Genomic DNA, 25,285 nt, shown 5'->3' with positions numbered 1-25,285 from the left:
ATACCCTAAAGCTTCATGCAACTATTTCTATATTTCTATATAATAGAAATATATTTCATGCAACTATTTATATGATACTAATAATAAAAGGATATTTAAATAAGTAATAAACCCTACAAAATTGTTGATAATGAATTGTGACTAAAATTATGCCATTTGTGATTAGCACTCAGTGCAAACAAAATGTTAAAGGTTTTTCGTTTCTATTACTCTTGGAAGATTTCTCAAAAATGGGCATATACACAGAAAATGCTGTCAATATTAATCTGAGTTTCCAGTAGTTTCATTTTAGTCGAGTTTATGTGCATTTAAAAGAGTCAGAATAGCAATCACTAATAAAGAAAGAGGGCAGGGCAATTTGCTTATTTGCTTTATTTTTCTCTATATTATTCTGTGTCTAATACCCATTTCAGTAGAGTAAGCCACAGTCAGAAAAGCCTAAATACATAAGAATTTTTTTCTTCTTTTAGAGGCCTTCTTCATGGTTGTCTTAATTACTAAAAACAACGAGCAAGTGAGTTTTTTCTTTTTCTCATAATGCCTTCAAAAGAACCATGCACTCAGTTACTCCCTTTGCAGGATTATAGGAAAATCAAATGATCCCATAATGATTTAAAACATAATACCCATCAAATCCTCATCATACAGTAGCTGAATTTTGAATATTGTGAATAAATATTCTTACTCTGATCGCAATCGAGCTTCCATTCCATCTGGAAGGAACAGTTTGATTGTGGAGACTATACATCCATGAGTAACTGAAAAGAAACAAATCCTAAGTCATCATGATCCATTACTACTTCATTTTAAGTAGAGTGCTTAATGTTACAGTAACCAAGCAAATTGTCTTAAGAAACCCTGAGACAGGCAAAGAGGAGGAGGCATGAACACCTTCAAGCACCAGTGCCTGGGTCTGCCTTCTCAAACCTCCTCTGGACACAGGAGACCTCATCATTACAAACTGGAAGAGGTTATGCTGTGTACTCCAGTCCTGGCTGTGGAGCAGTTCCAGTTCCAACTCTTTCATGTGTTACTATAAAAGTTTAAAAAATGAATGTTTTGATCATAAATCAATAAAGAGGAAGGCATCTTACCTGCACCAGGTAACAGGAATGCAGAGGTACAAACAAAATAATGAGTTGCCTTTTTTACAAGATTCCAACAAGCATATCCAGGGACTTAGAAGGTAACACGTCCAATTTGTGTTACCGACATTTACTTCAAAATCTGGAACTTGCCAAGCAATTATTATTTGCAAAAAATGATTGAAAAGGAAATGCACAGGAAGTGTGTAGGAACCACTGAGAAATACATCATTTTGAACACCATAGGCAGCATCATTCAAGACAACACATTTCTATTTTGGGGTGCTTGTAGTGCACATCTACTGCATAGCCCTAGACAAGTGGCCTTCCATTTCACAAGAGGTAAACTTGCTCCTTGAGGACTAAATTCAAGATTTGTTTAACTTGAGGAATAAGAGGAGGAAATGCAATATTTGATTTTTACATCAAGTTCAAACCTTCTACCCAATGTTTTGAAAGATGTTACTGATATAATTTTCAATGCCTTTGCAAAGAGTCAAATTATGTATGTGTCTTGGTTGATTTTTTTTTTCCTGTATGGTTCCATTAATTGAGAAGCAAAAATTATTTCCACATACATGGAAACATAGCTGTTCATTGTTCCCAAAACACTACCACAAGTGAGATACAAATGAGTGTGTGGTCACCTATCATGAACCACTATATCTCCAGCACCCACTAACATACAAAAACAAATAGCTGCTCTCCTTTCTCGGTTATTAATATCGGCAAAACAGTTAATCTGGCTTTGAAAAAAAGAAAAAAAAAAAAAAAGGAATGGGAGTTTTAGGACACTGGTAATACTCCAGGGAAATGAGACAGGTCTTTAAGGAAGCTACCTCAATAGAATCTAAATATAGAGGAGAAATAATCCAACCAAGTTGGTTTTAACCTTTATTTAGCTATTGCTTTGGAGATGTATTCTCCTGGCTAGAGCATGTTGTTTTTTTCAAGCTGGCCTGGTAAAGTATTACATTTACATGCCAGGGCAGAACAGATTAAACTGCGGGGTTTGGGGTCTTTATTTATAATGGAATAAATCAAGTTTGCAAAAACATTTAAAAAATACATTAGAAATATTAGCTGTACCCTGTAATACATATCTTTCATAACGCAGAATTCTTTCTTTTAGAGTAAATCAGTGATTTCAATAAGAAAACATTAGGATACCTGACATTAAATGGCAAGAGACAGCTTTACCTTCCGGTCACATATCAGGTAGGTCTGCTTTAAGATTATATAATTCTGAAGTTTTTCTGTCAACAGCTAGACTCACAAAAATCTCCTAAAATCTGCAGGAGCTTTATTTGTGTCAAATTAAGATATAATGGGCATCTAGCAAAAGGTCTCAAATAGACAGAGACTGGGTAAAGGTACCAAGCATTTTGACAAACTTATAAAATTAAAATAGTAAGAAAGGAAACAATATCCAAATTCTACAGTCTGACCCTTAGCTATCAGTTCATTGCAACTGGAAAAATAAGGAGAAAACCTGAGGTAAAACAACACAGAAAATATGAACACAGTACTGACTGTACAGAAGAGCAGCAATGGTTTAAATTCAGGTCTACAGTATTTCTTGTGAGGAATTAACACGAAAAAGCTGTACAGCAACGCCTGGTTTCCCAAGGGAGCTGAGGCACCCCTTGTCCCCAGAGCTGAGCCCCTCTCCATCCCACTCACCTCCGGGCGCTCCGCGGGGCCGCCGCTGCCGCCGGCCCCGCACAGCCGGCATGGCGCAGCGCCGCCGCCAGGGGGCGCCGCCGCGCCGCCCACCGCGCCCGCCGAGCGCGCCCCGCCCCGGCCCGCCCGCGCCCTCCGGGGCGGGAACGGCCGCCCCACAGCACGGCTCCCTCCACAGCACCGAACGGCCGCCCCACGGCACCGAACGGCCGCCCCACAGCACGGCTCCCTCCACAGCACCGAACTGCCGCCCCACAGCACGGCTCCCTCCACAGCACCGAACGGCCGCCCCACAGCACCGAACGGCCGCCCCACGGCACCGAACTGCCGCCCCACAGCACGGCTCCCTCCACAGCATCAAACTGCCGCCCCACGGCACCGAACTGCCGCCCCACAGCACGGCTCCCTCCACAGCATCAAACTACCGCCCCACAGCACCGAACGGCCGCCCCACAGCACGGCTCCCTCCACAGCACCGAACGGCCGCCCCACAGCACCGAACGGCCGCCCCACGGCTCCCTCCACAGCGTGAAACAGCTGCCCCACATCCACAGCTCTCTCCACGTTGTAAATCCCTCCTCCTGGCTCCATTTGCTGTTCCACACTTGAGTCACCAACTTGTCGGTACCCTCCAAAACACGGAGCTGCCCCACATTTCACAGCTCCAAAGCCCCCGAGACCTGTCCTAAACCCCGACAGTTTCTGCTGCGCTATAGCACAACGGGAACACAGAAACCATTTTTATTTGTCTCAGTTTCTGCTTCCTAGAGAGACAACTCGCCAGTGATGCTCTTGTTTTTATTTTCACTCATTAATGTGGCAATTAGCCCTGAGGAGCCCCCACATCCCCTGTGTCTGTGCACTGCCCTGCCGCACACACTGCTGTGGGGCTCCCCACCTGCATTACCTCCCTCAAACATCGCATGACAGAACAGATGGATGAGTGAGTCCAAACCTGACTAGAAAAATGTGCATAAACTGCATTTGAACTAAATCATGTTGCTATTATTTGACCTTGCTTTGCAGTGCTGGTGCCGCTTGCTGTGCAGGTAGTATCACCAATTAGCTTGGAATGCTCTGGCACAAGTGGGAAATTAAGAAAGTGCTAATAGAATATAAACCACACTATCACAGAGAAAAGCACAGTGAGATGTTCATAGGTAAGTGCTGTATTAAGGAGGGGGAAATGGCCAGGTCTCTGAACTTGTCAGTAATACAGCAAGTCCACAAATAAGGAAAGAGGAGGGATACAAATGCTTCTCCGGGATCTGTTACTGACTTTGGCTCAGCAGCAGGAAACTGAGGAATTGGTGCTCGTACTTGATAACCTGAAAAATCACATACTGAACATGCCATTATTTTAATGAACCAAATCCAGATCACATTTGCAAGGAAATTACTTACTAAAACACAGACTGAACAATAAAATAAATGTATTCTAGCAGTACTGACATAATTCAGAATTTACATGGGCAAGTACACTCGTTCTGGGCTGTCATTACCTTATAATTACACACAGCAGATTGCTGAATGTCTTGTGCGAGTAAGGCATTATGTAAATACCAGAATGCAAAGTGATTTTAAAGGGAATCACAAACTTAAAAACTACTTTTCTGTCTGTTTCATGAACAGATTAGATTAACAATAACATCTAAGACTACTGAAACCAACTGGTGAAAAACTCATGTTTATATGCATTCTAACCACTAAACTCTGTGATGATAAAATCTTCATTCTCTGCTTGGGGGAGCAGAGAGGGAGAAAGCAAACTTGTATCCTCTTCCTCATTAGCGAGCTCAACACATTCATGAGTAACATGAGCACAGCATCCAAGTTCAAAGCCAGAGAACAGGACAAGGAAGGCTGTATAATCTGATCACTCATTACACAAATGCCAGGTCACCAGCATTTGTGTAATGTATCACGCTTTGCAAAACTAACATAAAACCACAGCAAATAACTACTACTGGCAAAAATTCATGGCAAGAATTTGCTTACCATGAACTTTCCACAAATGTTTCCATGGACTAACTGCAATGTGCTGATAAAAGCAAGTTAAGTCCAATTTCCCTTCCAACTAAATCTTATAATAAAAATTGTTTTAGTCTAAATACACTTGAAGAAATTCAGCTTCTCTTAGCAAGGACACAATCTCATCAAATTAATAGTTCCAAGTTCATTACATGCAGTGTATACTTTTGATCTCTTCCATGTGTACTGCTAGTATTCATAAATGTTGCAATCACTTCACATGGAAACATTTTAAATAACTCCCAGCAATTTCAGCTAAGCATCCTGGAGTCTAATCTTTTAAACATAATTTTTGAGAAGATTAAAACAATGTGATAAAACCTTCACTACAATGAATCACTCAAAATTCCTACAGCTCCAAAACCTCTTGATGACAAAATACCACAACAACCATTACTTAAAAATGTCTTCTTTACACACATTCATTAACCTTCCTCTGATACTTCAGACCTGAGAATTACAACCCTGTCTGGCTGAAGACAAAATTCATGAGTAACAGAGCAGGTGTCATCTTTATGTTTTGTTCAGTTAATGCACTTTAATAAATTCTCCTGTTGTACTTATGGTTTGGTTTGTTGGGCTGTGGGGGGACTTGGTTTGTGAAAGATTTGCTTTGATGGACGTTTCATTTATTCACTTGTTTTAAAAAACTTTATAATCAGCTTTTCAATTGAATATTTTTCTTTCATTCTTCTCTAATACACTTCTCTGTAAGGATAAGATCTATGAAGGTCTTGTTCAGAAAAGCAGTAAAGGGGTGATGGCAGTTGACATTCTGTTGCCAAACCTGTGTGGTACTGAGTAAATATGATTCTACAGAACATGGCCAGAAGTTCTAGGCCTACAGAAAGCAGCAGACCCATCCAGCAACTTGAAAAAGTCTTGACAAAATTGCTAACAATGTGATAATCCCTATACAGACCAGTCTCCAGAAGGATAAAGAAATGGTTTCTGACATACTACGTAATTTCAAAAGATAAGAGATAGAGGCTGCATTTTGATTAACATAGGTACAGAGCTATTGCCTTAATAAAAAATTTCCTAAGCGTGCATACTGAGAAGACAGCAAGAAAAACAAACCAAACAAAAAATGCCATCACCTCATTTGTCAGCTAGTAACTTGTTTCTATTCTCATTTTAAAGTACCTGCAGAAATCAAAATCAGTAGCTGACACAGAATGAAACAGTGGGTATCCTGAAAAGAATTAAGTTAGCCGGTTTCAAACCTACGCTGACTACTTGATCAAGAAATTCAGGTTCATACTTCTGTCAAACTATTAGCTGAAACCTTAAGGTTCAAAGGGCTTGAAAGGAAGGTAATTACAACTATAATAATAAAATCCAAATACAAAAAGCCCAATACAGCATTACACATACACGCTTGTGTTGCACTTTTAAAATTGCTGTAGGCCAATTTAAGTGAGGCAATAGATGAACACATAGCCCCAGTTGATCCTCCTTTTCCAGACCTACGCTTCCCCTGCACACAGTAAGGGAAGAAAGTAGGCCATGGAAACAAGTCTGTCTGGGGGTGTGAGGGTAGAAATAGAGTCTGTGTTTCCAGCAGACATGTTTCTTGATCAGGTACCACATGGGGCCATGGCTCATTGCCAGCACAAAGGAGGGAAGAGGCAAGAAAAAAACCAAACAAGACAGTTTTCTTACAATGGGAATGCCATTTAGTTTTAAAGACTGGATTGCAGTAAGATGTTCAAAATAAATATACTTGAAAAAAAACAAAAAAATGATCCATACCCTTACCTTTCCGCGTGTTCTCCGTCACATCTACACCAAACTGGATGATGTCACCTGACATAATTTCACATGGTGGGCTTTCCTCAGATCCTCTACTCAGTCTCTGACTATTAATAAAGGTACCATTACTACTTTTAGTGTCTTGAAGGTAGAACTGCAAACAAATAAAAACAACAATAAGATATTAGGGAAAAGTAACACAAGAAAAACAAGCACAAGTAAAATTTTATTTATATATAATTTATTTCTAGAAGATAATAAATATATCAAACTCTAAACACCCTCATCAGGACACAACACCTTCCCATCATCAAGAAGTATTTGTATTTGATTTTGAGTTCACATATGATTGAATTCTAGCACATACAGTATGCAAATCATTGCTACAAAGTGTGCCTGAACTACTGCCTGCAATAGAGGATCACACGTCATTAGCCAGCAACACCTTTTGCCACATACATAAAACAATTCATATTTGAGTTGGTCAACACACAAGATTTCTAACTGCTCACATATTCAAGGTAACAGTATTGCATAACAATCATGCTGCAGGGAAGGCTACTGCACGAAAACTTCTGGCAAAAGACAGAATTCAGGAGTTGCAATAAAAGACCATGATGACTTAAAGAAAACCAACAGGATGCTTTTACTTCTTAGCAATACTAGTTCACATCATTAACTAAATTTCAAGATTTCAAGTACTTTTGTAAATACCCATCTGCAGAGTTAACTAAATGTTAATAGCAACTTACTGGATCTGAAACTGCTTTTATGACACAAGACTTGTAATTAAAACTTCTGCATCTGAGAAGAGGTTGCAAATGAATCACCTAGCAGAAGACCAGAGCGCCTGGCTATGACCTGAGCAATGACAGCACAAGAGAGGGGACCAGAATGCTACTGACAGCCAGGTAGAACTATTGGAATGAGTCAATCTCACTACTTCAAGATAACAATAGCTGCTACAGGAACTGCTGGATGGTAAAAATCACTGGCTTCCTGCACTCATAAATAATCTCAAGTCCCAAAGCAGGCATAAGGTTGGGGAAAAAGATGTTGTGTTCAGAGAAATTAATGTATTTCCATCTGTTTCCTCATAAAAGCAATTCACCTTCCCTTTTTTCAGCATTCTCTGCAAAATTTCCATGTTTTTAATTGTCTCTATTATTGCAGGCCTCAAAAAAAACCATGATACATAGCTCAAAACCACAGTGTGAAGGGGAAAGATGGGTTTTGAATGGAGTGAGAGTAGAGCACCAGGGCTCCTCAGATCTTATATTGGAAAATGACACCAAGGGTATGATATGGATCTTATAAGGCATAACCCAGTGGCCCTAAGCACAGAGCTGGAATTCCACTGCGTCACTGGACTCGGGAATCAAGGGGAATGCCAGCACAGGAAAGCTCAGGTAGGTGTTTGAAATGAAATGCAGTATGTGAAAAGAATTAAAAGCAGTATGTGAAAGACTTCCCTCCCTGCAACAGATACGCCTTAGATCTTCAATTGAAGGAAAGAAAACAATATTTCATCATAAGCTGATAAAGATGAAGGTAAGCATAAATTATGGATAGATCAAGAAATTATGACTGCATTCACTATATTAATAATCAAACACATTATATTCTACATAATACTCTCATAGTATTAAATACTATCTATTAACATAATAGTATATCATATAGCTTTTATAAGTTACATGCTTAAAAGCCAAACAAATTAAGTAGCTTGTTAATTTAATAGTCTGAAAGTACTGAACCCTCTCATGGTTCAGTGCAGAGGTAATTATTTCTTGCTTCCTGTTTGTTTTCAATTAGCTGTCTTCTTCATTTGAAAATTCTTCTGTTATGAAAAAATGAGTCACAGGCAAGGAGAAACAAACATGCATCTGCTTATTTGCTCTTCCCCACCCTTTCTTCTCTGTGCATATCTGCCTTTTGTCCCTCCCAACGTTTTGATTAATCCTTGCCCCTTGTAACCACATTTTTGCAGAATCTGCAAATGGGACTCACACAAGATAGCACATGGCAATACAGGCCAGTAACCACAAGAAAAGAAGTGCAGAGCATCAGCCATACAAACTTCTAAAACATCTAAAAAAATCAGACAACATTCCAACTGCAAAATGATATTTGTAAACAAATACACATTACTTTTAATATTATGTAACTGATGTCCACTTAAGTGCATACTACTGAAATGTATTACATAAATTTTAGAAAAGTGATGCTCAAGTCTTTTCATCCTGTTTGTAAATACACTTCTTCCTGCATCTAGTAAAGAAGCAATACTAGCCACATGTTAGTAGCTGATGCCTAAGGAGAGGAAAACACAGTGCCTTCAAATCTCGCTATAAAGGATTCAGTTATCTTTAATGTAGCCATTCCTCAGGAACCCACTGAGCCAGTCCCTTTCGTAGCAAATGCAAATGTTACTTCCATGCTGGTTTTCACTAGCTCAAATGATCTTTCTCAAAGGTCAATCTCTCCGTCGCTTTTGCATAATTACTAAAGCTATCTTCAAGAATGAAAATCAAGTGCAAGCCCTGAAACAAATGTGTCTATACATTAACTAGTACTTGTGCCAACATACTGGTTTTTAATGTACTATTTAATTACACGGTAAGCACAGTGAGTTCTCAGATTCCCAAACCAAGACCTTTTACACAGCAGCTGTGTAACACAGCACCTTCTGGGAATCCAGCACCACTTGTCCTCCCTGCTCCCGGCGCAGTCCGAGCTCAGCCAGCAGTGCCAGCTCACAGAGCTCCCATGGCTCCTGCCCTTCCCAGCTCTCACTGCCGAGCTGTGCCACCACCTCATCACCTGGACTGGCTCAGGCACTCCTTTAGTCACTGCAAACCAGTTTTGAGCTGATGCAACATAAGCAAGGAGGTGCTTAAACCAGTGCTGACAGAAAAAATGGCAGCATATACTGGCCTAATTATATTTCACTCTCCAGAGCAAAGTCCCAGCCCTTTTGTACCTCATATTAACAAGCCAAATGTAGAGCAGAGATGGCAGCTCATACACATTCAAAACAACTCAGCTTTTGAGGACTGTTAAAGTATTACCATATCCTTAATTCAAGGGATAGCTGTATATATTGTGCAAGTGCTGGTTTCCCTTCCTTTCTTAAAAAATACAAGGTAACACACAAAGTATTCAAGAAACTTATGCTACATTATCATAACATCTCAGACAAAAAAAAAAAAAATCCTAGCCTTTCTTCTTTAGTAATTTATTGTTTATATGCCCCCCCACCTACAAGCCATTGATAAGATCAATTAACTGCAGACACCTTACCAGGCTGCTTCCACAAAATTTGTGAAAATTTTATTCTAAAGTAAAACTTGGAGTTTATCAGTACACACAAACTTCTCCAGTACAGTCCACCTTCCTTAGAAACTATATTATGGAAGTTTAAAAAAAACTACAGATTTTTGTTTCCCCATTTTGCAAATACAAATCACTAGTATTTTCTGATTAAAGAAATAAAAGATCCTTCTGTAGTCATCCCCAACCACAAGACATCAAATCTAAACACATAAAATATGTTCATTCTAACTGATACTAGGAAATTGCAAATTGCTCTGCTCCAAGAGGACAGATTTTAATCTAACTTATGAAATGTAGGTTAACTATTTTCTTCAAAGTAATAAAACCAACTGGCAATAACAAATCTATTCTGTTTAATGATCACTATTGCAACATCTTCCAGGAGGCAAGCTGAAGAGAGCTCCCTAATTAGCCTGACAAGTGAGAAAGCCATGACGTGCTTTCTTTCCCAAGCCATATACAGGCCTGATACAGGATGAGACACTTCTGAAGGACCTCTGAGAAGACAAAATATGAGATCAGAGATGTATAGAAAATCTTGAAAGTAGCACATTTCTTCAGTGATTTGATTATCTGGATTTAATTACAGTAGAACTACAGGAAGAAACAACTGACCAGCCTTTTAATATTTCTATTATTTGCTATTACTATGTACAGCCATAATTTGCCATTTTAATAGCACATTACTGCTACTCCATCTAACCCAGCTTGAAACTGCAGTTCAAGGCAATTATTCTGAGAACTACAGTGAGAAGAATTGCTGGAAAACTGAGGCAGTTTGTCAACAGAGATGTGAAATTCATTATGTGAAGAGGAACAACTTCTACATCAAAAAATGCAAGAAGAAACCATTACATATAATTAAACCTATTTCAGCCTCTTTCCATAGCTGCATTAATAATTAGGTAAATAAGTAAAAAAACGTAGGATATTGCCTTTTACACAATGTAAAAAAGCAATATAATTTATGTATTAAATAAATTTTCACTGCCTAAAAAACGAATGTAGAAAAAGAACCCAAATTTCAGAATCTCCTAGTTCATCATTCTTTTCCTCAGCTCTTATTTCCTTTGTGAAAGAAATACATATAACTCCTATGAGCTTCAGGGTCCTGTTATGTCTTCATGGCTTTAGCTTGAACCAGAAACATTTAAATTATTTTTCCAAATTATGAAATATAACCAATAAGGAGTTGGCACCTTCATTTTTGCCATGGTTACCACCACAAAGGGCAGCAAGGCTATTAGCCAGAGCAGTTAAACCATAAAATGCTGCAGTTAACTATGCAAGATTCTTCCCCAGCTGACACTAAATCATTGAACAATTAATGCAGGCATTATAAATGCAGCCCCTGAGTACTAAAGCTAATACTCAAAAGCAGGAATTAAAGAGGGATCTAGACATTGGAATACTTCCCTTGGAGTAATACTTCACTAAGCAGTAATGTAACTGAGTTCATTTACTCATTGCATGCTGAGAATTCTACCAGGAAATGAAATACACTGTGCACAAATCCAGCTGTGCAAAGCCAAAGACTTTAAAACAATATATACCATGGTCAAACCTACATGGCCAACACTTGTCACACTGTGGCTGGAAATTTTTTCCTCTCATATTGTTACAGGATTATTTTCTTATTTGAAGTCTTAACACAGACCATTTTCTCATTTTGGGAGCAGCACTCTGCTAGCAGAGTACACTGTGCAAACCATACTGAATTTCAGGTCAGTCCTTTGGCTGTAAAATAGAGACGTTCAAATGCTAAATTACCTCCAGATCCAATTGATTGAGTTCCTCATTCTGGTCTGCTAAGACAGATCCTAAATTCCTTTCCTCTCACTTGCATAACTCCACCCGTCTATCAGGGAAGTAGAAGTATTTGTCTCCATAAGCAAGAGTAATTCACAGGGTGGGGTACATCAAGCAAAATTGCTTTTCTATTTAGTTTTCCATTTCTTAAAACACAGATCTAATAGCTCTTTGCTTACTAAACCCCAACTTCAACTCAGAAGCAAAACTAGTGCATTAACTTTTGAGTTCCTATGAAAACTCCTTTTTAAAATGATTCTAACTACCCCAGGCAGTCACCCACTACAAAACTAAATGCAATCAGCTATAAAGAAAGGGATTCTCCAGTCAGATTGAACAGAGTGAAGGAGTGGCAGTTGGCTTTTCAGGGACTATAAGTATATGGTTTCTCAAAGTGAAGCAAAACTTGCTAGCAGTTTTCAGTAACTTTTCTAAAAAATAACAAACTTTACCATTTTTCCTATGAGTAATAAAAGGAAAAAAAAATTAAAATCGATATTCTTTGATACAGCATGGGACAAAAAAAAGTCTTTGTGTTTTTAACTTAAAGTGTAAGCCTAATGTAAAACCAGCTACACTAATGGGAAAAGATTAAGAACTTCAGCTATTCCCAGGAATCCAATGCTATCCTTCCAAAGTTGCCAGTAGTTCAAAGGGGTAGAAGGGAAAGGACAGCAGGGAATATGCTCTTCTGCCAACCAGGTAGTTCCTTTCTCTGTTTACACCTTGAAGTTTTGTCATCTGCACTGCCAGGACAACCCTGCTGGTTACTCATACCTGTTGTCAAGCAAAATAAACTGTGCCAGTAAAAGCAGCTTTGTGCCAGCATAACTGAGCCTGGGTATAAACACAGTTTGGCCTTGCTAGACAGATTATTTGAGGGGCTATAAAATATTAATCCCTGTGTTCCCTGCTATGTCCTGGCTGTTTAAGTGTTTTGAAGTTCACTATAGGCCCTGTCACTCAGCTTAACTTTTGTGTGAGTGGTCAGCAGACTTTGCCTGAAAAGGACACAGAGACTATGGAGGGAAAATGGATGGATTTGTGGGGAGGAAGAGGAATCACTTTAGGTAGGCAGAAAGGCAATGCCCACCACTGAAACAACAACAATTAACTGTGCATAAAACATGTCTTTGGCTACAGCCCTGAGTTGCTCTAGTGCTTTCCTCAGTAGCAAAATGTCAACTTACTCAACAGAACAAAACAGACATGTTCAAGATGTACCTGCGAACATTTCTGCACAGACTCTTTTTGGCATATGACTTTTCAATGCTTATTTTAACTGATGACTTTTACAGATTATTGGTAAAATAATAAAAACTTCCTTAAATATCCTTCCAATAAAATTACTGGATTATTTACACTTACACTTATCAGAACTTCAAATTCTGGCATATTAAAATCATTAACAAAAAAGAAAAGCACAAAAAAGTATGTTTGCAGACTTAATGCCACCTCCTATGTGTTGTGCCCATTTAAGCATCACATTTACTTTCTAAATAATTATTCAAACCACACATTTGCTAGTAGTTGCAATTCAACTTACTCATCTGAAGGTGAAAAGCTCAGGATTCAGAGTTACTATTAGTAACCTGATTATTAGTATTCACCCTCCTTCAGCAGAACTGGTACCAGTCAAGTAATACACAAACTATTTTCTAGAAACAAGCAGCTTGATAGCTGTGAAATTAACACCTCCCAGCAATCACATTCCATAACTAAAAAATGTAGTACAACACCAAGTCACAGAAGAAGTAGTCCTGGACACTCCCTATTATGCTGTAAGGCCTCCTCAAAATTCTGTTGTTAGAACACTCTGGTAGAAGATTCATGACAAAGGATGTGAGCAGAAGCAATCCCAGGCATGATACAAAATATTCATTCCACTTGTAAATAAAATATTCTGCAGGAAACACAAAGTGTGGAATGAAGCGACTGCAAAAGGTAGAAGTTGCTCATGTACCAGGTGCTGATCTATCCCTAGATAATTCAAATAGTCCAAAAAGGCATTCACTGTCAAAAGGAGAAGAATGACGAGATAGATACCAAAAATTTTAAGCCAAAAAATGCAACACCAAAAATAGATCTCTCTACACATCAGTGTCACTAATTTTGAGGCAAAAAGCTATTTTTAAAAGTTAGAGATGTAGAGGAAGGGTTCTAATTTACAAGTAATTTGGTTTATATATAGCCAACTGACTTGCTACAGTGTCACCATAGTTACTAATTACTACTCTTTAGAATGTTCCTGTTACTTAACTTTTGTCCTCACAGTTCACAAAAATTTCCGAGTATCAGACTTCTGCTACAAATGCTGGATGGTTTCAGGATAACTACAAGAATTTTATTCTCTTCTTAGCAGAATGAAAGTCTGTCCCTTCATATGTATCAAGCTTTAAAACTTTAGTACATAAATCACAAAAGACATGAAGGATATTTACACTTTCAGAAAACATGCAATTCTATTCTGAATATACAAAAAGCACAGAAGTTTCCTTCAAGAAAACTACCCAACTCAGTACTAGTTATATACAATATTCTCAAGGAAATGGAATTTTCAGCCTACATGAAAATTCTCAAGTACTATTTTAATCCCATCCTGAAAATGCTGAGAGAATTTTAAGGTACGTCATTGCTTTAACTGCAAAGCTAAAATATATTAACAATAAAATACAATCAACAGAAAGCTTCCCAGGAAATGATTACTCACACATCATCCCAAGATGAGCTCGAATTGACTCATTAGAATACTAAAACAATATTTTGTCTTACTGCTGTCATAGATGACAATGTCTTAGATAACACCCAGAGACTTCAAAAGAACTTCTCCTGCTCCATATTAAAACACTGACTTGTGCAATGTACTCATAAAACCAGTAAAAAAAGTAGATAAAAACAGGTTTCTAGAAGGAAATTGTACTTGCAAAGAAGCGTCCTGCTTTATTTCATTAAAGAAGCTCTGCCTCTCGTTACACAAGCCATCTTACAGCCACATATCGCATATCATGTGACACCAGTGATTACTTTGTATAATTTATCTCAACTTCTATCATGACATCAAACATGGACCCTGGGGAAAACATATGGCCAAGGTGACTTCCAAGGTTTCACTTAATGCTACTGTGTTCTTTGTATTTATCAATTATGGAAATATACTGCAACTTAATACAGCTTTAAAATTAAGAAATAAAACACTCTAATAGGCCATTCCCCAGAAATTCAAGCTTCTTCAGGCTAACCACTTCTAAGTGTAAAATATTGCTGAAATACTCATCAATCCTGATGCCCTTACAGGAATACTTTCCTACAAACCTTGACTGAAAGCTAAACAATATTATTTACTCTAATAAATGTAATTAAAGTTTGGCAACATGGCACACTCAAACTTTGCAATAAGTAAACTTGTTCTCAACATGTACAAATTACCAAAGACTGTGTTTGTAGGGCACATGTTTCCAGATAAAATAGATAAACTCTGCAAAGAGCAGGTTCTCATACAAAATCTTAATTTCTTTTCAAATACGTGTTTCATACATGTTTCTAAAGGTTTGTAATGTAACATTGCAATTTATTCTTACCTTTAGGAGGCAAAACCACCCATAAATATTCTGCACTAGTGCAGAACACTAAGACTATTCAGAAAACAAATTTTGTTCTTAAATTCACAATCAAAAAATGGTTAAACTTGATAGTTTACATTCTTTGGCCAACCTAATGAAGCGCGAGACCAAAATAAAGTATGGTTTTGTCTCTGACTACTGCAATGAAAAGTATGACACAAAGAGATAGGTGTGTCATGTTTGGACAGAACTTTGCCCTAATTTAAGAGCAGAGGTAAGGCATAAATCCCTCCTGGTTTCTGGATTTTAACTGACCTTATTAGAAACTTGCATAAACAAAAACTGAAATCAAGTTTCTGTAACACCTACTAAAGAAACCAAATTAATTGTTTTTATGGCAAAACATTGAAGAATAACAAGAAACTATAGAAAAAGAAGAAAACACATGATAAACAGATTTTTTTAAAAGCAATCTTGAAATACTATCAGCATCTGTCTATAAATATTCAGAATGAGAAATCCAACACCAACATTATCCATTGTTTCTTTTCCTCAAAAATCTCCAGCTAACAAGGTAACTAAATCACTAGCAAAAAATTAATTGAAAGGAAGTTTTCCTTAAGAAAATTGCACTACTGAACTTCTATCACAAAACAATTACATTTTCATTTGCAAGCAAATTGGAGAAAAACCACAACAGAAGCCAAGATTACCAGATACTCCGCCAGAAGAGAAGAACTACTTACACGAAAGCAAAAGGTTATGAGGCAGCTCGTTAGTTTATCAGGAAACTCCCAACATAACCTGACATTTCAAGGCAGGTGCAGAACTGCAAAAGCTTCTTAATTGTCTTGCTACTCACTGCTAAGTTGCCAAATTAGTTAATCATTACATCAAAGCTCCTCTACTCCTGGCACAGAAGAATCTCTTCTCACATGCTGACTTTACAACTTCTTAGAGAGTAAAGGGAGTTGTTGAAACTATTTCAAACTATTTCTCATTTCTATTCCTTCCGCACAAGGCACTGTGTTTAGGTACTATCATTAATTCCATACTGCTGCTGGTTTGTGGCAGAGAAAACTCCTAGTGATCACACATTGAGATAAAGAAAAAAACCCACATCAGATTTCACACATAGCTCTCTAAATGCAATGCAGCAGTGGTTTGGTATTATCTCCATATATATAAAAACTCTCAAAATATCCTGAAAAATTTCAGAAAGTTCCTCCCTTTATTTTATTAAGGGACATATTCCATCTGAAAGGACTTGTCTAATATCACTATAGTATTTTTATTCTTTTTTAAGCAAACATACAGCAGGCCTAGTTAATTCACCTCTCCTTTGCACAAAGCAATGTTTGCTTGCTTTCTGCCATCTACTCCCCAGCTATTAATTCACAGCACAAGTATCACAAGGAAAATAATGTTCAGCACATTGCTAAACTACAGCTAAAATGCCCATGCTGAGGATGAACTTAAAGCTACTATGATATAAATTCAAGGCAACCAATAAAGTACAAGAGTACAAGTCCTAACTGAAGGAACTGACTTAGTACAAATGACACCGCACTAGTTTTAATAATGTTAAACAAGATATTTTTGTAAGAGGTCCAAACCACAAATATTACCCAAATAGGGCGTAGTGAGAGTTTACTACACAGCTCCTTATACTGAAAACAGGTCACCAGAGCAATACACTTCTCCTTGCTTTTCCAAAGACTTCTCTGCATCAACGACAGACCAAACCTTAAAAAAAAATTACTAAATTAAATTTATTTTCATTCTGTGTTTTGAACTTCAGCATTCCATGCAGAGAACAAATGCAATTAACTGGAAACCAAACACCAAAAGAGAAGGGTGCAGCTGCGTCCAAAGATGGAAAAATCATTTTCCAGCACAGAGGAGAAATCTGACAATTGAGAGTTTAATATTTGTACTCAAGGCACTGCCAAGCCATACCTCCAACAAAGTGAGAGCGAAAATATCCTGGGAGGAGGCTGTAATTATTCGAAATGCATTCCTGGATCAGGACTTTTAAAGCAAGTAGTAATTAAACATTGGTATTCATGAACAAAGGCTGATTTATTCTGGTGCTCCTTTGAGACTAACAATTCCACAATAAAGAAAAAGACTATTTATTTTAAACTTAAGAAATCCACATATGGAGATGGGTCAGCCAACAACAGGAGAGAATGTGTGAGTTGATTTTTGATAGGCAATCTTACAGAATATTCATCATTCATGTCTTTACCTGTGTCCTACTGGCTTCAAAACAAGGAGCAACCTTCTGACATGTTGATGGCAGAACCACCCCAGCAGAGGGATGGGCAGAGGGCAGATAAGGCGTTCCATGTTTGGTAATTGCAGTACCAAACAGAGTGACTCACAACTCACACATCTTAGTCTAGGGCAAAAATCTCATGCAAGGCACATTGGATTTACAGAATAGACAGGTTACTAAAATGGCAAAACTTACCAGGATACAGCTTTCTACACAAACAGAAATATTTTCTGGCTTTTTTCCTATCTATTTTTCATCAGGGTCATCAAGGATGTTACACTGGTAACACCTCCCATGCCCATGAACGTGATTCTTCAGACAACCTAAAAATAAAAGATACACACACCCAAAACAACCAATAATCCGAATCTCTTCATTTCTTTGTCAACAGAAATGCACCCAAGAACACATCAGTGCCTGTGACCGATCTGCCAGTGGGCATTAGGAGCAGGGCAACTGCAAAGTACTGCTGGTAATCCCTCACCCTTTCAGCTGAAAAGCCTGAGGGAGTGGTCACCCAGACCTCTGAAAAGTCATTATCAAACTTTACAATTTTTTGTATTAAATGTGCCACACTTCCCTCTGGAACACAGACAAAAAATTTCATTGTAGAAAAATAGCAACTTTTTACCATCAGAGTTTCTAGATTGTCTGTCTAAGAAGAAATGGCCTCCCCTGATGATTTAATTCTTTAAACCACCATTAAAAAAATTCCAAATCCCTTATCTAAGCATGAAAATGCCTTTTCCATTCACTATTTACAGTTGAGTTCCAGCCACTAGAGGGCAAGGCCACGATACACAACACACTGCCCGTGCTGGGTAATGCAAAACCAATGCCACAAAAAGCAAAAGCAGAAACTACAGCTAAAGACTGCTTATATTATGAAGATTTGGTTGTTCAATGGGTTTTTTTATAACTGAATTTTCCATTAATTATAGGAATATACCCACATATTCTGTGGGTTGCCTAAAATATTAATTCCATCTTTACAGTCCAAAGCTTCCAAGACAAGCTACTTCTAAACTTCAACATCCACATTAACAATTCTCATACTTCTCAAATTTTAAAATTAGGTTTCTCAACTTCAGTGTTCTTGATACTGAAATTATGCAAGTTACTGGAATTCTACTCAGAATAAGCATAGGTAAATACCAGAATGCTGTCAAAGGTTTTTCCCATTAAATATAGAAATTGAACTTCCTAATCAATGGTAAAAATTATCTAGCTAGAAATTGGCCATATGCTGCAAAAGAACGGGAATTAACATGCAGATTTTTTTCTGTGTCTAATCAGCATTTAAAAAAAAAAATTGCTGCTCTGAGAACAGTTAGGATTTTTCTGTACAAAGATCACCCTTTGTTGAAATGTATTCTTGACATTTAATATATTAAATTCTGCTACAATTCATTCTATGCTCTTAAAAGAACAGAAAACAAGGTCCAGAAACTAAACCAAACCAGGAAAATTAGTCATTTACTAAAAGGCAAAAACCCCAGCTGACAGAAGGACATACACTAGAAACTCAAAAACATTTAAAGAATTATTTCAAAATTTATAGTCCAAACAGAACATGGAAGAAAGCTTAGCAAGCTTGTCATTAAAAATGATGACACTTAATAATAGTGGCAATGCACTGGTACTGTGCTTGAAATCAGTCCCATCTACACTGGCCCATCTACTCCATGGAAAAAAAGCATCTGTACTGTGTATCACTGAAACAGATGAGCCCTCAAATTAAGTTCACATAACATTCAAACTGCACTCCCAGCACAAACACAGCCTTCCCACAAAAAACATGTTTGCTGTTAAGTAATAAGCTTTGACATTCCAAGAAGTTTGTCATCTAAGCTTAAATTTAATACAGCTGTAGACAAGATTACACTTTGATTAAAGGAAAATCAGCAAGACTTTTACACTACCTATAATTAGTCTACTATTAGCACAAAGTTTTAATAAACTTTAATTAGAATTAGATGCTATCCAAAGCTTGTTTCAAAGGAAAATAGGTTGGGCCACTGGGAATTGGCAGCATTAAGAGCAACACAGTTAAACACAAGTTTAAGAGAAACATGTGTGTCCCTATTTCTTCTTTTAAATTTTTTGGAAAAAGATTTTCTTCTGCAGCCAAGTATTATACTCGAGTCTTCAGCAAATACTAGGCATATCAAAAACAATACATGATGCAGGTTGGTAGAATGTTTCATTGGATTATTACAGCTTTGCACTATTTAATAAAAGAAAAAAATTTAAAATCCCAAACAAATCTGTGACACTTTTGTTAGATGAACTCTCAAGTGTTTACCAGAAAAAACACTTCACAAGTTTGCCCAGCCAGCCTTAAAACAACTAAGATACTATTGTTGCAAGAGAAACAGAACATAAAATTTGTATATAGATCAGTAACAGCTCTCCTGATTGCTTATACACAAATTCATGTCAATATCCACCAAGTTACAAAACCTAAGAGATACAGGAAGCAAGTACAAGGCAAGGCCCTCTCACATGAAAGTACCTTTCCACACAGATCTGGTTAGTAGGCAAGAATTAGTCTGTCTACCACAGACTTGGAAAGATATAAGCTAGTCCTTCTCTTACTTGATCTCCAAATTACCACCTGACAGTAGCTCCTCGGGGCTGAGGAAGCAGCTGTATTTTAGACATTCTTAAATGACAGTGCAGCAGGAAAGTACCGTAAGCATCGCCTCGAGCCTTTACTCTTGGCTGCACTGCACAGCACCTTCTTTGACTGCACTCACAATCTCCCATTTAGGTTTCCAGGGAAGTGCCAGGAGTGAGCTCTCTGCTTTCTTCTCTCTGTATTTCAAATAGTTTTCACCCCACCAAATTCCCCGTTCACACCAGGTCTCAGCTGGGAGCAGTAACATCTCATAGCAATTACAGAAACACACCTTGCGCAGTGCACAGCTGCTGCCCTCTTCTCCCAACATCAGCTTCAGGAGTTGCACCACAGGACACTCCAGCTCTCTCCCTGTTTATATGTTCTGGTTTCTTTTGGATTAGACAAAACACTCACACACATATGGTGGAACTGAACATGGACCAGTCCCCTCCCAACACACAACAGCAACATGTGCAAACTAAATAAGGGACTGGAAAAACATCACAGAATAGTCCTTCAACAAGGTACCTTAAAACTTCTGAGCTTAAAGTATATTATTTAATTCTGAGCAACCTCTCATAGGTCAAAGCGCATTTTTAGTACATTTACGTGCTTCTCTGTCTCTTAAAATTAGTTCAAGTCAGATAAAATAAACATGTGCTCTTAACAAAGGTGCCTCACTTACCTTGTTAGGTTATACTTTTCACACTTAATTCAAAACTGGACAACTTGAGCAGCTTATCTACCTCCTGCCTGCACAAACTGGATGGACCTGCCAACCTCCAGACTCAGCAGCTGTCTCCAGACTTCCAATGCCATCCACTCATCCAGTGCCAAGCAGAACTAATGCAAAGCATGACACACTATCACCAACCACCACCCAGCAGCTTTCTGCCACCTGTTTCTCAACCTCAGTGTTTCTTAACAAGCACATCAGGAACCTTGATGTTTTTCTTCACTTCCCTTTGAAAGGTTTAGGTTGAAAACTTAAAATACCAGAAACAGTGAACTAGTAAACAAAATTGTGCAAACCTCATCAATAGTTCATAGTAACAAAACAAGAGAAAAATCCCAAGAGAACTCACACAGCTACTATTCTAAAACCAACTGAAGTCAAATCTTTATTCCTAACTATTCTATGAGTACCTAAATATTTTGAATAAACCAATTTTCAAATATAAATTCCTAAAATTTTAGAAGGTCATTCTGGATTTTTATCAGTCACCCATATATAAAATAACCAATGTGCAAATTATGAATGCATTTTTCATTTAATACTTTAAGAGAAAATTAACAATAATAATTTATAGAAAGTAAGTCACATGACAGTAATAGTCCACAATAAATTACAATAAAAGCATTCTTGCAGTGGACTTTTTAATAGAATGCAGAAAATTTACTTCTTTTCCAGTTAGACAAGAATAACTACAAAGCATCATGTAGGATCAACATAAAACCTTTCACTCTCTCTCTCCTCTTTCTAAAAGCTGTGTGTGATTGACAAAGATTTGGACAGCAACCCAGAAAGAAGTGTCTCAACAGTGAGTCAATGAATCCCCTGGAACTTCAATATCACTTGAACTGCATTAAGTTACTGGTTGTCTTCTTTCAGATTTATGTACTGCATAATTTCAACTAAAAATTCAATGCATATTAGAAGGATTCAGTCCCTAAGCCATGAAAAGAAAATAAATTAAAATACAGAAATAAAATTCCAAAAAGCAAAAATCCAAAAACCAAAACAAGCAAAAAACCCACAAGAAGAAAGTCACCAAGCCACTTTTTTCAACCGAATAATGAATTAATACAGAAAAACCCGATTACCATTAATTTTGAAAGAAAACAACTAAAGCATTTACATTCTGCAGATGCAGAAAAAACTGATTACCATTAATTTTGAAAGAAAACTACTAAAGCTTTTACATTCTACAGATACAAAGTTATCACTGTCAGTTGAAGGATAAAAACATTCATCTCTACTAAGTATCAACTAAAATGCAAACTGAATTAGTAGATTTCTTCATGAACTAACACATTCAAAACTACATTAAATATGAAACAAACTATTTTAGCTGTGACAGAAGCACGTAAATTACAAATATTTCCATGCTGCTATTTCAACTTAAACCAAAACCACTTAGTGTACTCTAATAGGGAATGCTCTCATTAGTAAGTCACAATTAAAAACAGGCGAAGTGCTCAACAGTAAGTGTCTCAAATATGGCAGAAACAGCATTCTCCTCACTAAGAATAGTCTTGTATAAGGAGCTGAAGCTGTTTTTCCTAAAATCTTTCATGGAAGATGACCAATCTTCTAACTACATGATCAGTTCAATTAAAAAAGTGAAAATATCTGTCTGCTCTGGAAATACTTTACTTCTCTACAAATACAGCTCCCTACAACTGCCATTCCTGCACTGCTTATAACAATGGCTCTTTTCAACGTGCTATGAATATTATAATAGAACGTGAGAAAAGTAAGCATTTTTAAAAATTAAATACTCAAACAGCATAACACAGAAAATTGCCAATAAAAAGCTTTGTTACCTTAAATAATAATTGTAATGTTTATGATCATTTTTCAATAGCGCAGAACTCTACTCTCTGTGCCTAATGGTACAAGTACATTTAAAAAGGAGAAGTAACAATACATGTTTCCTGTTGGTTTTTCTTTTTCTTTTTTTTTTTTAGAAGAGGGCAACTTGCAATCTAGAGTGTGCAATTGTGACTTCAATTGCTCTTCAGTTTCTATATTCCCTTCTGCATCACTTGTCCCACTGGTAACACTGATCCCATTGTCTCTATCCCATGCTTGTAGAATTTCCTGTGCAAACTCCCTGGAATCTTCAGTGCTCAGTGCTCCTCTCACCCAGTTGTTTATCCCCAGCATAGCCACAGTGCTGGTACAAAGTTCATCACAACAGCTCTCCAAACTGGCTACACAGATGTGCTTCCTGCCCTCACAGCATCTCAGCACCTGAAGGCTACCTTCCATGGCTACCAGCTCAAAACAGAGAAAGTGACCTGAGAACTGGTTGCTTGTATTTAGAAACAATGAGAAATAGAAGCAGAAAAGTTTCTTCCAGCCTTTCATTGCACTGCTCTTTCCCCTGATTTCCCTCTCTCAGCCCCTAACTTGATTTATATCTGGCTGCTCCATCACCATACGTACTCAAAGCCACTTGGATGTGAGAGGAAGGCAAGGTGCATGAAGCTGGAATTTTACAATTGTTGTTTGCACTTTGCAGAAAGGGACAGTAGCAACAGGAAGGCAGCAGTTGGGATTACTTAAGAGACTCCAGTGGAGAAGCATTGTGAAAAACAGGTAACTCTTAAAAATCTGCAATTCTTTTCATCCCAAAGACTGGAAGGAAGACAGCACCAACGTTATAGAGGACAGACAAGGGAGCTGAAGTCTGAATTTAGTTGTTTTAAGAGTGGTCCAAGATATTGATTCTCCCATGTGAGAATCAACATGAGCAGGATAGGATGAATGATGCACCAGTTATGCAGAAGAGCTCACCTGGCATTTGACAACTGGATAAGAAATATTCTGTGTATCCACAACCTTTTCTGCCATAGATTTGTTCTTACTTCTTCAGTTTTGTCAAATAATTTCCTAAGAACAGTATTTTGCAGAAGATTTTATTTTTTACCTTCTCAACCAGAAAAAAATAAAGGGAAATTTAATTCCAACCTAAAGTAACATATTTTCTAATGGTAATATACATACATTAAAAATGAAAGGAAGTTACTACTCAGCATTTGACCAAAACACAGTACAGAGAGGAGCTCCCTGCTACAGAGGTTTTAGGCCTGAAGAGGATCAGCTAATTGAAACAAAGAACACCCTATTCTGATGTTGGGGTTCACTGTGTTTTTTGCTACCTATTCTATTTCGCTGTTGCTTTCAATTAGATGACTGTCCTAATGGTGGAAAGGGCATCATGCCCTAAATGGGTGTTACCCCCAACATTTTCAGAAACATGTATGTTCAGTGACCTTGGATTTTCTAAAATACATTTTCACTGCACAGTGTAAGCTGACAAGATTTTGTTCTGTGCTATTTGCTTTAGTTGTTCTGTTGTCAAAGGTACTAGAAAGCACAGAGGAACACAAATGGATAGTGGAAAAAAGTACCTTTTGAATTGGAACAAAATTCCGCAAAAGAGTAGAACTGAAACTGAAAATCAAAAGTTCTCTCTGAATTGCAGCAAATAACAAATATATGTTCCACCAGTTTTCAAAATGCAATTTCCCATTAGCATTGTGGGAAGATACAAGTTATGCAGGCTTTTTGCTATGGGGTATCTTTAACAGCTCTACCCAAGAAGAAAAACCTGTTAACATCTTTATAAAGAACAGTCATCAATGTCTATTCTCCAGAATCTAAAGCTCTAATACTTGGAAAAAATTAAACAATTCAAGTTATTTAAATTATAATGTTCTCAAAACTGGTAAGTTTGGCTTCATACACTGCTAGCATGTTAAACAAGTATGTAAATTGTCATAATTCAGACATTTAAATGAAAATACCCTTCCTATACCTCAAGTGTAGGCAAGTATCTAAGTGTTTCACACTGTAAAGAAGCTACATTTAACTGAATTTACCACTTGTGATTATATAAAATAAATATACAAGACATTCCCGTCATCATAATCCTTCTTCAAGCAAGGTCACAGAGCTCTTTCCAAAGGCTTGTTTATCAAAAGAGAAACTTTCTCCTCTCTCTTTTAAGATGCCAGCAAACAACAGTCATACTTCAAAGCCTGCACTAAAAAGGCAAGTAGAGCTCATACTCTTTCAAATGCTTAGAAATACAATGCATGAGGGAAATAAAGAGTTCACCTCCACCAGCCTAAGTCTACACAGCATACGGATACACCAAAAGAACCCTGCTAAGATGGCCCTCAGACCTGCTCAAGGACACAGCTGATGGAAGTGAACTCCTGACAGCTGTTTGAGCAAATGGAGTGTACATAACACCTCTCTGACTTTGTAATCATTTTTTGCTGGTGTGCTTTTCTTCGACTGAAATGGGACATTTCACCAAGAATTATTAAAAGCACTGACAGAAATTCTCCTGCTTTGGAATATAATAATAATAACTACTACTATCAC

General features: G+C 37.5%; 1 protein-coding gene across 19 annotated transcripts in view; it reads right to left on the bottom strand.

The window, feature by feature from the left end:
- The window catches only part of SLMAP (sarcolemma associated protein), an 80,400-nt gene that overhangs the window by 43,151 nt on the left and 11,964 nt on the right, over window positions 1-25,285 (bottom strand). For 18 of the 19 annotated variants that reach the window (XM_021532519.3, XM_021532452.3, XM_021532499.3 and 15 more), the window contains exons 2-3: window positions 6,561-6,708; window positions 686-758 (exon numbers count right to left, since the gene is read on the bottom strand). In XM_021532519.3, the coding sequence (XP_021388194.1) occupies window positions 686-758; window positions 6,561-6,708 (221 nt within the window). Of the gene's footprint in view, window positions 1-685; window positions 759-2,768; window positions 2,811-6,560; window positions 6,709-25,285 lie in introns of those variants that run through there. The other variant, XM_021532560.3, reaches the window with a different exon arrangement.

The sequence above is a fragment of the Lonchura striata genome, chromosome 12 (assembly GCF_046129695.1).
Source record: "Lonchura striata isolate bLonStr1 chromosome 12, bLonStr1.mat, whole genome shotgun sequence".
Taxonomy (NCBI): domain Eukaryota; kingdom Metazoa; phylum Chordata; class Aves; order Passeriformes; family Estrildidae; genus Lonchura; species Lonchura striata.
The sequence above is the reverse complement of the archived record's forward strand: the minus strand, read 5'-3'. Positions and strand labels throughout refer to the sequence as shown.